At 47.4% G+C, this 17,336-nt stretch overlaps 1 protein-coding gene across 2 annotated transcripts in view; it reads left to right on the top strand.

The window, feature by feature from the left end:
* Positions 1 to 17,336, top strand: part of DAPK2 (death associated protein kinase 2) — a 124,006-nt gene that overhangs the window by 61,898 nt on the left and 44,772 nt on the right. Inside the window, exon 3 of one of the 2 annotated variants that reach the window (XM_040968587.1) lies at positions 9,564 to 9,785. In XM_040968587.1, coding sequence (XP_040824521.1) covers positions 9,564 to 9,785 — 222 coding nt within the window. Of the gene's footprint in view, positions 1 to 9,563; positions 9,786 to 17,336 lie in introns of those variants that run through there. The other variant, XM_040968588.1, reaches the window with a different exon arrangement.

Raw genomic sequence — 17,336 nt, 5'->3', positions numbered from 1 at the left:
CCTCATGCAGCTGCTAAAAAACTGGGTATTGAGAGACTTTTTAATTATGTGGGAAATGTTTATGCTTTATTAGTAAGTGGAGGATTTAAATAAAAGGCTGTAAAATAGTAAAAGCAGTGTATATCTCCCTTATATATATTTTTTTAAAAAGTGAGCAGAGATGGGCCTGTGGCCTCATGGTTCGTTCAGTTGCTTGCAGGCCACATTGGAATGCTTGCTTAGACTCTAGCTTCCTGCTATTGTAGACCCTTGGAGGCGGCAGTGAGGGCTCAAGGACTTGGGCTTCTGCCACCCACACGGAAGCCCTGGCTTGCTGTCTGGACTCCTGGCTTTGACCCCAACCAGGACCATCGGAGGCATTTAGGGAATGAATCAGAGTTCTGGAGCTTGCTCTTTCTCCTCTTGCTTCTCAACAACAACAACAAAAACAATTTAAACACAAAACAAAATGATTATGGAATGCACTGAAAATAATCTAAGAGAGCAAACTGGCAAGGTTGTGACAGGTATCAGGAAGGTGGGAGGAAACAAAACTTTTTAGCTTCCTCTTTGCACTGTTCTATTTTCTTTCTTTTTAAAAGCAGTGAGCATGCTTCTTTCAAATGAAAACCAATCGATCAAGAATGTTTTGGTTTTGAAGTGAATCTTCCAAGGCTGTGTTCCTGCTATGCTGGCGGGAGGGGCGGGGGGAAATATTGCAGGTGACAAGGTTGCCCCACCCTTCCTTGCCTCTTCAGTGTGGGTCAGCATTTCTATAAACCCTGGCTGAGCACTGGGGCTGAGCTGGGCCCTGCAATGGTGATCAAGGTGACAGTTCTTCCTCTCCAGGTTCCTCTAGGCTGCAGGGTATTTGACTCTAAGATGACTCCCCAGGTTATTTGTCCTTGAAATACGTCTGTGGTGCTGCGTGTTTGGCATTTTGTTGGCTGTGAAGATGGTGTGGGACCTTACTGGCTGCCCAAGATCTGCTCTCCTTAACTGAAGTTCTGGTCACCCTCTGTCTCTGGAAATCGAATTGGCAGCACATAACCAATACATCTCAAGAGCCTGCAGTTATTCTAATAGCAAGGGACCAGGTGGTATACAGTGGGAAATCCAGAAATTGCTCTGTGGATCTCTGGGTTGTGTCTCATGCTGATCCACACATGTGACGTACTCATCTGTGATGGACAGTCCCAGCAAGGAAAGTCCAGTTAGGTCACAGAGACCCAGAAGAAAGTACACTGTTCCTCCTCTGCTGTCATGTTCAATATGTTTCTATGGCCAAATGTGGAAGGCTACAGAAAAAAAAAATGCTTTTTGTGGTTCTCTTATGCAACTGTCCACAACATCTCTGACACCCTGTCACCACCAACAGATGTGGCAGTTTTTCTTTTATCTCAGCAGCGATGGATCAGTTCTGCAGTAGATACTGACTTGTCTGATTGTCACTTCAATGTTGATGCTGTCTGTCTGGGGTTAGAGTCACATTTCACAGGTTGAGGGCTCAGTCCCACCTTCAGGACCAATTCCAAGTCACAGGTTGTCATCAATACCTCTGACCTATCAATTCTGGCGATAAATTGGTCTGACTAATTTGTTAGAGTAGCTCACAAGGACTCAAGAAAACATGTTACCTGTTGTAAAAGATCTTACCAAGGAGACTGATGAAGAAACACACAGGGGAAAGGAGCTTCCCACCAGAAAGGTGCACAGAGCAGCCACCCAGCAGGAATCCACACATGTTCTGCTGTCTGGAAGCTCTCCAAACCTAAACCCTTAGGGGTTTTATGGAGGCTTCATTACATAGGCGAGGCTGATTAGATCATTGGGAAATAGTGATTGGTTGAACTGAGGTTGAAAGGTGGGAAGGTTCCAATGCTGTAACCCAGCCTTAGTCTCCTCTATTCTGTTCCCGTTCTGAAGCTACCCAGAGGCTGCCAGCCACCAGTCAGCTCATTAGCACAGGGAAAGACCCTTATGACCAGGGGGCATCTCAAAGATTTTAGGAGTTACATGTCAGGAAATGGGGAAGGAGCCAAAGTAGGTATTTCGTCATATTACTACTGTGATTACTGTCTCAAAGGAGAAGGAGTTTGGAAGCTAGTGATGGAGCCAGGACTGCTAATCACTGCTCTGGCACAGACTCACTATGTGTGGTCTTCCTGCCCCATATCCCTGAGTGTTTGTGAGAGGCAGTCCTGGGCACTGCTGAGGAATGATCAGGAAGCCCATATCAGGATAAAAGTTTCACAGAAGTCAAAAAGCAAGAGAGCATCCATTCCAAGTTGAGTATGTCAGTGAGAATTACAGCAAGAGTCCCTCAACATGAAAACTCAGGCGTGTAGAGGAGGAAGATGGGCAAGGAATAATTGGTTATGATTTGTGTATATGCACACACATGTATACACAAAACACATTTCTCTGCAGAGCCAGTGGTTCAGTGTGAATTTTAGGAAAGCAGAAATATCGTCTATCTTCATGTGATTTTTTTTCCCACCTGTCCAATGTGCGCCTAAACCTGCCACTACTATACCTTTTCTTGGTCAAATATACAGTGTGCATTGGGAACATGTCATTTTGTACAGAAGTCACCCTTTGGTGATGCTTTGTCACCATATGTGAATTATGTGAAGGATCACAGGAAGTGGGACCAGGCAGAGACAGAGTTCATGAAACTCTGGATGCTAAAGGGGAAGAAGGGGTTCTAGAAGATAAGATGTTTATTTTACCATTTGATAAGGGTGATCCTGTACCCCACAGTAAGAGCAGAACCTCCACCTGGGTTTTCCCATGTCCTCCCTGTGCTCCTTTCCTTGTACCTGTTTGAGGTCTTAGCCTTCATAGCTCTTCTCTCTAAGGCTTTACCCAATCTGGTCCTGGCTGTTGTCTCTAACAGTGAACAAGAACTTCAGGCTGTTTTCGTTCTTTCACGAATCAAATGGACATCTAATGGTCAGGAACTCGAGTGGTGGGCTGGACCCCACTGGGCACTGTCAGCCACTTGAGCTTGTTTTCCCCTTCCTGTCATTCCCACAGGGGAGATAGGAAAGGGTAAGTTCAGATTCCTGGTATATTTCTGCAAGAAAAGTAGCTCCTTAATAGGCAGGAAGTGGGACAGAGAAGGGGGGAGGTGGGGCCACCACTGAATAGCTTGGATATGTTTTCCTGCCTCTTCAATTGTTGCAGATATTTCTTTCACATTCATCTTGTACTTAATTTTCTTTGTGTTTCTCTGATCTCTGTTATAGACTGGAAATTCTTCCAATTGTGAGATTTTTCTTACCATTTAGGACAGTGATAAGTAAACAAGAGAATGTTTGCAGCTGTTTAGCACAGTTGCCCCTTCGGATCCTACATTGGAGCCCAGGATGTAGTCCTGGTTCTAATCTAGCCTCCTGCTAAAGTGAATCCTGCAAGGCAGCAGGTGATGGTTCAAGTATTTGGGTCCTATGTCCCTGTGTGGGAGACCCAAACTGAATTCTGGACTCGTAGCTTCAATCTGACCTCTCCCCACCCCCCGCCTTGGCTATTGTATTTGGTAACTGACAGCAGCTGGAGGAGCTCTCTCCATCTTTGTTTTTATGCCTTTCAAGTAAAATGAAAATGAACAAATGAACTTTTTTAAGGAAGTGAGGTATGGAGGTATAGACTAGGGAAGGGATAAGCGGACTTGTATGAATGGATGGATGGGATGAGTGGACATATATTGAGCAAACAGATGGGCAGGTGACTGAATGGTAGCCTTCCAGCCCAACACTGCTACAGTAGCTTACATCAGGTCAGTGTCCATAATCAAGACTCTATAGACTACTTAGGGAAGTAGCAGAACACTGTGCTGTTGTTACTGTAAGCATCTGTGTATTGCCAAGTCCAATTTACATGAAGCCTGATTTATTAAGCTTACATTAATTTGACAGTAGCATTCAGTGTGCCTCTACTTAGAATAGTTGCCAAAGAGGATTCTTCCCCAGCCTGACTTGGCTTTGCACAGCAATTCCTTCCTTTTCTCTGTGTGTTAAGTATTTTTCTAACAACAACAACAGCAAAAAAAAAAAAAAAAAGCCAGAGGAAGGAAGTTAGTCTGCAGGCAAAGGAATTAGATGAGCAAACCTGTGAAAGCAGTGGCCGGGCCGCAGGCCAGCACAGAGCAGCCACCTGTGATTCTGTGAACAGGGGCCATTTATAGGTCAGGCTTCAGCTCTCTGGAGACTTCTGGTTCCTGATGCTTATCCTCCATGTGTTCTGTACTGTTGACCCTGAATTTGACGTAGAATAACTTCTTCAAAGACCAGATGATCATTTTCAGAATGTGTATTCTGTTTTTATTTTTTAAATTGAAAAAAATTTTAATTTATTTAAAAGTCAGAGGGAGAGAGAGAGAATCCTTCATTTGCTGGTTCACTTCCCAGATAGCCTCAGTGATGTGAGTTGGGCCAAGCCAAAGGAAGCTTCTTCTGGGTCTCTGATGTAGATGGGAAGGTCCAAACATTTGAGCCATCTTCTGCTGCTTTCCCAGATGCATTAGCAGGAAACTGGATCAGAAGTAGAGCAGTGGGGCTCAAACCAGTGGCCATATAGGATGCTGGTGTGGCAGGCAATAGTTTTACGTGTAGTGTCACAACATTGACTCCTTTTTTTCTTAGTTATAATTTCAAATGCCTTTGGAATCATCCAAGGGCCTATTTTCCCTGCTAGAGAACTATACTTCTCAAATTGTATTCCCAGGAGTTTTTGGGGTTCCAGAACACTCCCTCCGTTTTTCAAGGACATGGGTTGTGGTGGATAGGTGGCTTTAGAAGGCCTCTCCTCAGACAGAAATGCTGCTTCACATATGTTGTTGTTGTTGTTTTCTGCTTTTTAACTTAACAGATTTCTGTGCAAGGTTTCTCGGAGAGAAGTTTCCACACCTCAAATTTCAAAGCCATTATCAAGAGATTTATCAGTGGCAAGGTGGTCAGGGTTATTCAGTGCTGGGCTTGGCTCACTGGCTGGGAGAAAAAGTCCTCTTGAATGGCCCTGCGCCCTCTTCTGTTTCCAGGTTCTGGCCAATGTCGCCGCTGCTCAGGACCCTACACCTGCTGCAGGTTCTGCTGCTTCCTGCCTGTTTCTCACCTCTTCCCTAGCCTGCCCAGTTCCTGACATGCTGCCTACCTGGCTTTTGGTAAATCTTTGTCTCTTACCGTCATCTTTGTGGCCTGAAATGCTGACTCCTCTTCCTGCTCTTGCTTCTGACCATATTATGTGTTAATTTTTTTAAACTCAACTTTGTCTTCCTGGATGTCTGGTCCCTTCTTTGCTATGACTGTGGGTGACCATGTCCTGCAGAGCTATTTACCGCCTTAGATCCTGACTCTCCCTGGGGACCCTTCCTTTTCATTGCTGTGGTACCCTACCCTCAGCCTCCTACCCCAAAACTATCTTTAAACTGGGATCAGAGGATAGAGCTGAGTCAAGTTCGAGAGTATGTGGTGATGGGAATCTGGAGGCTAAGGATCAGTGAGGGTGACCCAGTGGATAGAAAGAGAAAAAAAAATCACATTTGTGGAAACCATGTGATTTCCATGGGGTTCTCACACTCTTGCCTTGTTTCCAACCTGGTATGGTGAGACTGGGGCAGCCTGGTGTCTGCTTCACACAGGGGCCTGAGGCTCAGCCCCCTTGTTCTTACTGCAGGTGGCGGATCTGGAATCAGCACTTGACTTTACAATCTGAGTTTAGGTGACACCAACTCTGTGCACATGCTCATTGGGGGCCCAGAAGCAGGTTAGGTGCTCCAGCCCTGGGAAGAAGATCTTGTTTGTAGGAGGCTGGAGCCTGGCTGTGTTAGGAAGGCAGGGGAACCCCGGCAGAGGAGCAGAAAGAGGGAGCTCAGAGACACCATCCCCAGACAGACTGTGGCTTTGGCATCGAAGACTGGACCTTTTACATCAGGCTAATCTGCTTCTGCCTTTGAGCCCTAGTAGCTAAAGGGTTGCATCTGCGGCAGTGGCCTTGGCTGGAGATGTCTAAGTATTATCTCTTGCCCTCTGGCCCCAGAAAAGGCAGGGTAATTCCAGAGGAATTGAGGCTAATTGTCCTGCAGGGTGGGGAGAGGAACTGTGCTGACCACATGCGGAAGCAGTAGAAGGAACCCCATCTCCGCATCCCTCTGCCTGGAACACTTCCTGCCTGATTCCCTCTTGATCTACATGACATCGCGTGCCTGGGTGGGGTCCTTGTGTTCTGTGCAACTCTGTGCTCTGCATCGGTTGGCCTGGGCTGGGCTAGCTGGTGACATGCACACCTGTGGGCAGACAGAGACTGGAAATGAGAGGCAACCCCACCCTTCACACAGACTTTTCCAGCCTCCAGCAAGGGTCCTTGGTCATCAACAGGACAGGTTTGATCAGCCAGGGCTAGGGCCAGGTGCAATGAGGGTAGTCTGCCCTGGTCCAGGCCAGGAGGATGTCACTTTGTGAAAATTGAAAAGCAGGAGTTAAAAACTGTAAGAAGCAAGTTTGCTTTTTATTAGCACTGTGTGCTGGGGGTTCCAGTGCTATAGGACTGCTCCATTCTGCCCCGCACTGGTTGACTTAGTAGAGCAAGTTGATTGCCTCTGGATTTGTGTCCCAGCCCTGCTGCTTGTCCTCGCTTCCCATGCTGTTAGGAGTTAGCTAATGGATCAGATCAGGAATAACCCCACATCTGGCTGTGCCCTGGAATCATCAGGGTGGCTCCAAACTTTCCCTGATTCCCTGCCACATGCCTCAGACTGTCAGAATCCATGACTTCTGTCTCTTGGTGCTTCTTGCTAGGCCTTCCCACAAGCCATTCCTTGGTCTTGACTCTCAACCCACAGCACAACTACTTCTAACTTTGACTTGTTTTCTAGCAGGGAGTCATTTTTTCCATTTTACATATGGGGAGACTAATGCCCAGAGCAGTCTAGGCTTGCCCCAGCTGATGGCAAATGTCCTTGAGACCAGGCCTGTTTCTCCTTGGAGCCTGTCAGTTCCAGTTGTGCTGTCCACAGGATGAAACTTGGGGGTGAGGGGTATGAGTGTTCTCCACTCTTGTAAGCACCTGAGGTCAGGTAGAATCTGGCTAGGGACCTTGGCCTTCATGGGGGCTCCTCCTGTGCTGGCTGAGTGAAGGCTAGGTGAGTAGTGTTGCCTGGTACTTGGCTCCTTTGAGAAAGAGGAAGAACAACCGTGCCCACCTCTCTCACAAGGGGAAAGTTCAGGCAGAGAAGCAAACACTTGGAGTTATGAGAGCAGGAGGAATTTTTCAAATGCCTGTTTCCCATTAAGACCATGGACTGGCTATATCAGCATGGCCCAATCAACTCAGCAGGACTTTGCAAGAGCCCTCCTGCCCCTTCTTGATCCTGATCCAAGCAGCAGAGGGCAGGGCTGGGATCTGGGCCACTGGGGTGCCAGGCCCATCCCAGCTACCTGTGTGCTGTGGGAATGGAATCTCACCACTTCAAACCTTTCAACTCCACCTTCCCCAGCTGCCAAGTGCACACTCAGGCAGCCATCAAGACACTTGCCAGGCTCTGCCACCAGTCCTCTATGCTGTTGGAGGGAGAGGAGAGGGGTGTGGCTCTCCTGGCACTGAGACCCATGGCCACCTGTGGCTGGAGACTTTGTCAAGGGTTTGCTGGCACCTGTGAAGGGACATGGTGTCCTCAAGGCCTGAAGTATCTCTAAGTGGCCACTTGTGTCAGAGGTCATACTGCATGTGTTCACTTTGGCTTGAGAGGCTTCACTTCAGGCAACTTGCATCAGCCCCTTGTGTGTGGACAGCTCCAAGTCAGTAAGTCAGTATTTTCAGTCTTTTTTTTTTTTTTTTAAAGATTTATTTATTATTGGAAAGGCGGATCAGATTTATGGAGAGAAAGAAAGGAGAAAGATCTTCCATCCGCTAGTTCACTCTAAAATGGCTTCAATGACCAGGACTGAGTTGATCCAAAGCCAGGAGCCAAGAACTTCTTCTGGGTCTCCCATGTAGATGCAGAGTCTCAAGGCTTTGGACCAACCTCTACTGCTTTCCCAGGCTATAAACAGGGAGGTAGATAGGGAAAGTGGAGGAACTGGGACATGAACTGATATCCATATGGGATTCCAGTGCTTCCAAGTTGAGGTTTAAGCCAATTGAGCTATAGAACTGGGCCCTATTTTCAGCCTTAGTAGCTGAGATGTGAGGGCCAGCGCCACCCAGACTTCCCTTGCCCAGCGCAGACTCCAGGGAACAGCAATCTCCCCAGAGGTTCATCTGGAGCTGCCATCTGTCCCTCTGGTCGCTACCCCTTTACTGCCCAGCCCAGAGTAGATGCTCGGACCCATCTGGGTGCATAGAGGAGAAGAGAGACCTTAGTTTAGGTTTGGTGATATCTCAAAAAGAGCTGTTATGAAATGTTGTGTCACCAAATCTAGGTAGTATCTTCAGCAATTTGTGGAAAAGACATCTTAGGGAAAAACTCTGTGTGGATTTCAATTATTGCTGCCAGGAAACTCATCTTTGAGCTCCATTTCCATGAGCCTTTTAAGTGTCCTCATATTCTTTGCTCCACTTGACTTTCTTATTGCAGTCACTCAAGTCCTTTGGAACTGTCTCACTAAGGATTATTCTGATAACAACATGGTGGTGAGGCAGGGCTGTTTGTTGAGATGGGGGCAGATGCTCAGAGTACTGACTGGTAAATCATTTTTACCCCAGGTTGCTCAAAGTACATCCTTATCCTGGACTCTGGTGGACCATTAAGAGGGCTTTACACTGAACCATAGCATTCTGAATTATCCAAGAAGTAGAAATTTGGGCGTAGGAGGCGGGATTAAATGGAAGACAAGGTGTAAATGGTGGAAAGGGCGTGGAAGGATTCCCAGGAGAGGTGGCTGCTGGCCATCTCCAGGGGGCTTACGTCTGTCCTGCCAATTGCCTGAACTGTGATGGAGAAGCACTTGGGGAACTAACTGCCAGTCCTGCGGGTAGGCAGACCTTGGAACACCCAAGGGTGCTGGCTCAGGGCTCTATGGATATCTGCACTGAAGGGTTCCCAAGGCCCAGCCCTGGGTGCCAGTGCCCAGTCTTGACTCCTCTTAACTCTCCTGGAGGTTTGTGGACAGTGGACTGGGCTGGCTTTGAGGCCTGGGTTTGCTGTTAACTCTATGATGACCTCAGACACATCATTTGGCCTCCCCTTGGTCATCAGTTGTCTAGTTTTATAGCCCCAGGCTCACACTAGTGCTCTTGCTGGATGATCTGAAATGACCAACTTTGCAAGGCTGCTTCCACTATAAGCCATGCTGACCCAGGCTGCTGCTGGATATGGCACGGTCATCTGGGAGATACTCAACTTCAGGTCTGGCTAAGGCTTTGTCAGCACAAGGCTGTGTCATCCTGACCAAGCCCATCTCCTTCTAGGGCCCTCACAAAGGCTTCAAGGCAAGGAGAGGAGATCCAGCACCTGGCCCATCCCAGTCACTGTTCATCAGTCATAGGCAGATGCTGGAAGGTGATGTGATTCAGAGGACCTTGCATTGGCCTTCTCCCCAATGGCCGCTGTGATGTTCTCACTGTGTGTGTCTGTGTGTCCACAGTGGTCAATTTGCCATCGTGAAGAAGTGCCGTGAGAAAAGCACAGGCCTAGAGTATGCAGCCAAGTTCATCAAGAAGCGGCAGAGCCGGGCCAGCCGGCGGGGCGTGTGCCGGGAAGAGATCGAGCGGGAAGTGAGCATCCTGCGGCAGGTGCTGCATCCCAACATCATCACTCTACATGATGTCTACGAGAATCGCACTGATGTTGTGCTCATCCTTGAGCTGTGAGTGGGGTGCTGAGGGCCCACGGTGGGCACTGGGGATGGGGAGGGCTGGCAGGATAGGGGAGGGTGAGTCCCATGCCTGGGGAGGGTAGCAGCAAGCAGACCCAAGCTCAGCTGAGAGAGAAAGAGAGAGAGTGAGAAAGAGAGAGAGAGAAAGGAGGAGAAGAGGGGAGAGGAGAGGAGAGGAGAGGAGAGGAGAGGAGAGGAGAGGAGAGGAGAGGAGAGGAGAGGAGAGGAGAGGAGAGGAGAGGAGAATGTCAGATGATAGTTTCCCTCTGCCTTGGAGGCTCCCATTCGCTTTGTGGACCTGGGCCAAGGGAGAGAGGGGCTTACTGAACTGCAGCGGGGCAGGGGGCAGTGGTGTGAGTAAGGCTTCCACTGTATCCTGGGGGCAAAGAGACACGGAGCCCTCTGCCTTTATCATCTCGTTCTGACCGTACGAGACCAGGCTGAGGGAGGCATATGGGACACTTGGCACTTATGTCCTATATCAGAGCTTCTGGGTTCAAGTCCCCATTCCTCTTCAGTAGTCTCAGCATGAGGCTGAGTCCCTCAGTATTCTCATCTGTAGAATGGGGCTAAGAAGAGCAGCAGCACCATTAAGAGGATTGACTAACCCGAGAAGAGCTCTTCACAGTGAAGAGCAGAGAAAGACTTAGTCACTTCTCAGTGCTAGCAAGATGCTACCCAGAGATTCGGGGGAGGGGTGACCTCTGATGTTTGAGGTCATTCTGAATTGACATCTGTCCTAGGCTTGACAGGGTGCAGCCTGGAGTAGCAAACAGAAATCTGTGTACTCCTGTGTATGACTCCTCACAATGTCCACACCAGGATTCCAGTGTGTAAGACTGTCTGTCCTCTCCCCTCCTCCCATTGCACCCCCTATCATGTCCTCCATGTCCCTCCCATGAACCTCTTGAGCCACTGAGCTAGTTTGCGCCTGCATCTGTCCAACCCAGCCAGTGAGTCCCCCAGGTGCGGCCAGCCCTAGGTGTGGCCTGTTCTGAGGCTGAGGATTGGCAGTGACAAAGCCCCCACTTTGACGGAAGGGCCACACCCCTTCTTTGAAGTCTAGTATTTTAAAGAAGAAGCCAGGTGAAAAAAAATATATGTAGCTTTATGGAAACTAAAAGAAATGACATTAATAATGCAAAACCCAAACACAGCAATCTCATTTTTCCATGGGTCCTCCCATCTTTATCTATTTTATACAACCATGGTCCAACTCCTTGCTTTCCTTCTTCTCCCTGGGTAATATAATTCCATAAACAGCCTTTTTACTTTTGCCTGAGTGGTTTGTCTACCACTATGTTCCTGCTGTTGAACATTTGGTTTGCATGACCTAGTCTTTCACCATTCCAGAGTCCACTGAAGATCCACTTTCATCCCACCAGTTTCTCCTTCTCTTTGTAATTTTTTTACCTAAATTTCCAGGAGTGACTAGGTGAAGGGATGCTGGTTTGAGGACTCTTGATACTTTCAAAGACTAGGGTCGGTTAACCAGTACCACCTGTAGCATAGGTGTGTTTCTGTTTGCCATCATTTGTGCCAGTCTTGGGTCATTGACTTAAAACATGTCTCATTATTTATCGATCTTTATAGCTATATCCTGACCATGTGCTGCCACTTTAATTACTGGCAAGACTGCCTGCTTCTCCTGTTTGTGGTTGCTCAGGAGTGGAGTCTGGGCTGTGCAGAAGATGTGTGCACACTTCTCAGGAGTGGAACTGTACCTTCCTTAACATCTGTCCTCATCCTGGGGCTCCTGGCTTGTGGATTCTGTCTGTTCACGGTTTCTTTTTCTTTTGTTGAAAAAAGCATTTATCTTATTTATGTGAAAGGTTGTGCACCAGAAGATCTTCCATCAACTGGTTCACTCCCCAAATGGCTGCCATAGCCAGATCTGGACCAGACCAAAGGTAGGAGCCAGGAACTTCATCTGGGTCTGCGACATGGATGGCAGGGGTCCCAGCACTTGGCCCATCCTCCACTGCTTTCCTGGGTGCATTAGCCTCGGGGGAAGTGGAGCAGCTAGAACTCAAACCTTCATTCCCATACAGGATGCTGGCATTACAAATGATGGCTTAATGCATTGTGCCGATGCTGGTCATGTTCAGTTTCTGTCTCCTTTTTCCCATCCAAGCCAGCTCACTGTCCTCAGATACTAAGGGTATATGAGATTAAAAAATACCCCAGCAAGACTCCGCTTCAACAGACACCTGTGGTCAGGGTCTGAGGGTAGAGGGCTCTTTCAGGACAGGTGTCAATAAATAGACTTTTGTGTTCAGATTTGGTGACTCTTGTTGGGTTGACCAGAAGTCTTTGGCCTCTTGGTCCTCACTATGCCCTAATCTGTTGGTGGGTAGCCCAGACTTGAACCCGGGTGTTCATGGATACCTACTCAACTATTCAGCTTCAGGTTTTATGGCAGAGTATACAATGAGGCCTGCCTCTCCAGCCCAGCTGTTGTTCTGCTTTCTGCTGGGCAGTCTCAGGAGCACATGCCAAGCCCTGAATGAAGTCCCTCTCAGCTGTTCTTGTCTCATCTGTGACCTCCTTGGAAGCAGCTGCCTCTGGCAGTGACTGTTAAAGGGATGGGCAGGATTGAGTTGTTCAGATAAGTTGACTCCTATATAGTAGAAAGAATGTGTTCAAAATCCCAATAGAGTTGTCAGTGCTGTGGTACGGTGAGTTAAGCCGCCACCTGCAGTGCCAGCATCCCAAAGGGGTGCCAACTTGACTCCTGATCACTTTATTCCCAATCCAGCTCCCTGCCAATGTTTCTTGGAAGGCAGTGAAGGATGGTCTAAATGCTTGGGTCCCTGCTACCCTCCTGGGATACCTGGATGAAGTTCCTGGCTCCTGGCTTTGGCCTGTCCCAGCCCTGGCCATTGCAGCCACTTGGGGAGTAAATCAGCAGACAGAAAATCGCTCTCTGCATCTGCTTGCAAGTGAACAACAACAAAAGTTTCTTTAAAATGAGTTTATTGGATCCTCTCAAAAACAAAACAAAAAACCTAAACAAAATCAAAAGCTCAGTAGATCGACTTGTGCTATGTGTGGACATCGCCCTGAATTGTGCGTGTCTGTCCTGCATGTTGCAGGCCCCTGACTGCTTTGGGCCCATGAAAGTAAGACCCTGGAAGGTGGCAGAGCAGGAGGATGTAGGGCATCAGCTGCATCCTCCCTGCCATCAACCAGATCGTGGGCGCCTTCATTCCCAGGGAGTCCCAGCAGGAAGACCTGACTGGAAGGATAGCAGAAGCCACACTCAAGAGTCATTTGGAGGTGGTACTCCTGGGACCCTCTGGGAAGAGAGGAAGCTGCACTCTCAGGTTGGGCTTTTTCACCTGTAAGCCAAAGAGACTGGGGAAGTGAGAGGGTAGGAGACAGGATGATCCTAGCCTTGGGTTTTTGCACTGGGAAGGTCTTGGAGGGAAGCGTGTTGTGGGAAAAAACAAACAAAACCCAGCCTCCTCCGCTCAGCTTTATAAAGAGGTACTCATCTTTGGTGCGGATGTCCTGGGACTGATGGACAGGATTCTGAGCTTTCTGGGTCTGTGCAGGAACGTAAGCCAGGCCGCAGTGGCTGGCCCTTTTGTCCAGGTCTCCCATAGGCCCGTGGCCCCAGGTGATAGAATGCATCTCCAGTGATAACATATATTTTACTTACAGTAGGAATGATAGGCTTGTTCTTTTAGTTATAGGATTTGCCCTGGCTCAGGGAGGAGCAGGGCTGGGTTCTGGGTGCTGTAGCAGGAGGCCCTGTGGGTTAGGAAATTCATGAAGGATTCTGTACTGGTCTATTGCACTGCCAAGGTTTTGCTGTCTGTGATGTAGAGTATTCTGGATCATATTGATGTTCTGAACCCTTTATCTCTTCCCTGTGTTATTCTGGTCCACACTGACTTCTACTAAATGTGTTTTTCATACTACATACTATGGGAGTTAAAATTGGAAAGAGAGACAGATGACAAAGTACAGGGCAATGAGGCTATGGTGACTGCAGCTAAGAAGGACTTGCCAGAGTGACTTTGAGTGCTCCTCTTTGTGTGAACAACTCAGGCTTTGCAGCTTGGAAGGAGCAGGGCAGAAGGACATGTCATGGCCTGGCTGGAGATCTGGGTTGCAAGCCTAGCTCTGCTGCTCCCTGGCTGTGTGACGTCAGGCAAGCCATTTGCTCTCTTGGCACCTGCTATTTTATCTGACCAATGGGAACTTCTGTCTCTTCTTTGGGGTAGTTGTGAGTGAGTGTTTTTGGGAAAGCACCTTGCACAGCTGGCAAACCTGAACCCTAAGTCAAGCCCTTGTCCACCTCTGCCACCCCAGCAAGGGCAGATGCCTGGCCTTGTCATCAGAGCCTTTATCAAGGGCCTCAGAGCACTCATCCAGCATTGATATCAAGATCCCTCCCACTCCCAGCTCCACCTGCAAGGTGCTGTGAGAAGGTTTCTCTCTCCAACTTCACAGGAAGAAAACCTGAACTCCCACACACTCCACCTCAAGGTAAAAGCTGAGTCTTTGTTTCTGAAGAATTGAGGCCACTGTCCTGGCCCTTTGACCCCAACTACAGAGTCTACTCAAGGTCACTCCTTCCATAGTGTCGGGTGCTCCAGGTTCCAAGCCCTGCCTTTGGTAGAGGCAGCCGTGGGTCTGGGGCATGGGATTCACTCACCCAGCAGACAGAGAACAGGCTGTGCAGCAGCCACTTCAGGCCACATCTGGCTGTCGCAAAGGTTCTCAGGACCCTCCAAGATATCTCATCTCACTTTCTACACCCTTTCCTCTCCTGCTTCTCGCTTTTATTGCCCTTCTCTTTGATTTGTTGAAGAAACTAAGTTAACTTGTTGTGTTGTATATCATACCAGTCTGGATTTAACTTATTCCTTCCTCTTGGAGGTATGTTTTTAAGGCTTATTTATTTGAAGGGGGAAGGAGAGATGGAGGGAGAGAGGAAGGGAAGGAAGGAGGGAAGGAGGAAGGGAGGAAAAGAGAGGGAAGGAGAGAGGAAGGGAGGGAGAGAGGAAGGGAAGGCAAGAGAAAAGAGAAAGGTTCCATCTGTTGCTGGTTTATTCCCCAAAAAGCTGCAATAGGACTGGACCATCCTAAAGCCAAGAATAGGAACTCAATCCTGATCTCCCACATGAGTGACAGGACCCATCACTTGGGCCATCTTCTGTTGCCTTCCCAGGCACATTAGCAGGATACTAGATTGAAAGCAGAGAAGCTGAGATTTGAATCAGTGGGATGTTGTAAGTAGTGGGTTAATGTACTGCTCCACAACACCGACCCCTTATAGTTTTATTTAACTTGTTCCTCCATCCCCTATATTTCCTGCAAACTAGGAGCTAGATTTAGAGAATTCCTCCGTATTGGTCCTGAACAACAGAAATGTAATTTGTATTACATACATAAAAACAATGTGAATTAGTTAAAATAAATGCAAGTTAACTTTAACAATAATTTAATCAAAATAGGCAAAGTATTATTTAACATGTCATCAATATAAAAAGTATTCAGATAATTTACTTTCATTTTTGCACACTAAGCCTTCACAGACTGGTATGCATTTTGCATTGCAGCCCATCTTAACTTGTATGCAATGCCATGATGAGAGCAAAATACAATCTTACCAAACCCATGAAGTAATATTTGTTTAATGAAAAATTATTTTTTAGCACTTCAGTCTTTAAACTTAAATTAATTAAAACTAAAATGTAAAAACATTTCCCTTTGGCAGAGAGAAAGCACTCCTGTCTGCTGATTTTCTTTCTCTGAATGGCTGCAACAGCCAGGGATGAGTTGAGCCAAAGCTGGGATTTGGATATTCCATCTGGGTCTCCCACACGGGCAGTAGGAACTACTTAAGTCATTGCAACTGCCACCTACATTAACAGGATCTACATTAGCAGGAAGCTGGAATCAGGAAGTAGACATCAGGATTAGATCTAGATTCACAGATATGGGACACAGGCATCCTATCTGGTATAATAATTATTAGGCTAAATGTACACCCAAAAACAATATATAAAATTCAGTTTCTGGGGTCCAGCATTATGGTTCAGCAGGTTAAGTTGCTGCTTGTGATGCTGACATTGCATATCAGAGTGCCAATAGGAGTCCTTGCTGCTCTGCTTCTGATCCAGCTCCCTGCTAATGCCCTCGGAAAGCAGTGAAAGATGGCCCAAATGCTTGGACCTCTGCCACCCATGTGGGAGAAAAGGATGGAGCCTCAGGGGCCCGGCTTTAGCCTGGCACAGCCCTGGGTTTTGTAGCCATTTGGGGGAGTGAACCAGCAGATAGAAGAGCTGTCTGTCATTCTCTCTGTGTCACTCCAATTTTAAAATAACTAAATCTTTTAAAAATAAAATTCAATTCTCAGTGCACTAAGCCATTTTTTTCAAGTACCCAGAAGCCACTTTGGCTCATTGCCACTATGTGGGCAGCCTATGTATGGGACATGCCCCTCACTGTGGGAAGTTCTGGTGACAGGCTTAGGCTGATTCAGGTCCAGCTTTTTAGGTCACGATACTTGGCTGTTGCTGCTGAGTCGTCATGTCTGATTGTTCGTCTCATAATGCTCAGGTTCTGAGTGTGTCTGGGTGTGTTCCTGGACATTTTTGAACAAAGGCAAAAGCAGGTTGTGATGCTCTATATTTAGGGTGGACCGGGGGTCAGGGAGCGAGTCCCCAAAGTGGAATAGAATCATGTGGCCATGTAAAAGTCTTCAAAGTATGAGCCAGGGCCTAAGATCACTCTGTCCAAATTTGAATGCTAGCTGTACTGCTTACTGACTGCATGATTGTGGGCAAATTGTTTAACTTCTTTGAGACGCTGTTTCCTTAACCATGAAACAGGAAAATAATAGTTCTTAGCCCCTAGACTATTGCATGGTTAAATAATATCATGTGCATAAAGCATGTAATGGAGTAAGCATTCAATGAATATGCATGATGATAACTATTACTCACATGTCATTATTTATTGTAAATGTTACCCATTTCAAAACCTCGCTGCTGGAGAATATGATTGGATAAGGGCAAGCTCTCCAGATTATCTTGGGGTCCTGGGTGCACTGGCCCAGTCTCTCCCTGGGCTCCTCTCTCCCAGCTTCATGCTGGCTGCCTATCCCAGTATCTGTGATAGAATCAATAAGCCCGGCTGTGTTGCCGGATTCAGCAAGCCAAAGTCCATGGTAGAGACCGCTTTTGCCCTGTTTGTCTATATTCCTGTCATAGCAAACATAGCATATCAGAATGTAGGATGTGAAAAAAGTAGTAGCTGAACATGATATTCTAGAGCCTTCAGAGATTAGTATAACTAATGGAGCCACTTTTTATGAAATCAGAAAAAGGAGACTTGAGAGGCCATCTTGCCCAATCTGCCCATTGTGCATGTGAGAAAATTTGGACCTAACTAGAGAAGGGGAATGTGTTGACTTGGTCAGTGACAACACTGGAATGGAATCTAAGTTTTCAGTTTCAATTTGCCCCACTGTGTTGTCTGTCTGAATCCATTTAGGACTAGAGCATTCTATCCGTGTGTCCTCTC

Source organism: Ochotona curzoniae, unplaced genomic scaffold (genome assembly GCF_017591425.1).
Source record: "Ochotona curzoniae isolate NIBS_2020 unplaced genomic scaffold, NIBS_Ocur_1.0 scaffold_4701, whole genome shotgun sequence".
In the NCBI taxonomy this organism is placed as follows: domain Eukaryota; kingdom Metazoa; phylum Chordata; class Mammalia; order Lagomorpha; family Ochotonidae; genus Ochotona; species Ochotona curzoniae.
Note: the sequence above shows the minus strand (reverse complement) of the source record. Positions and strands in the feature narration are given on the sequence as shown.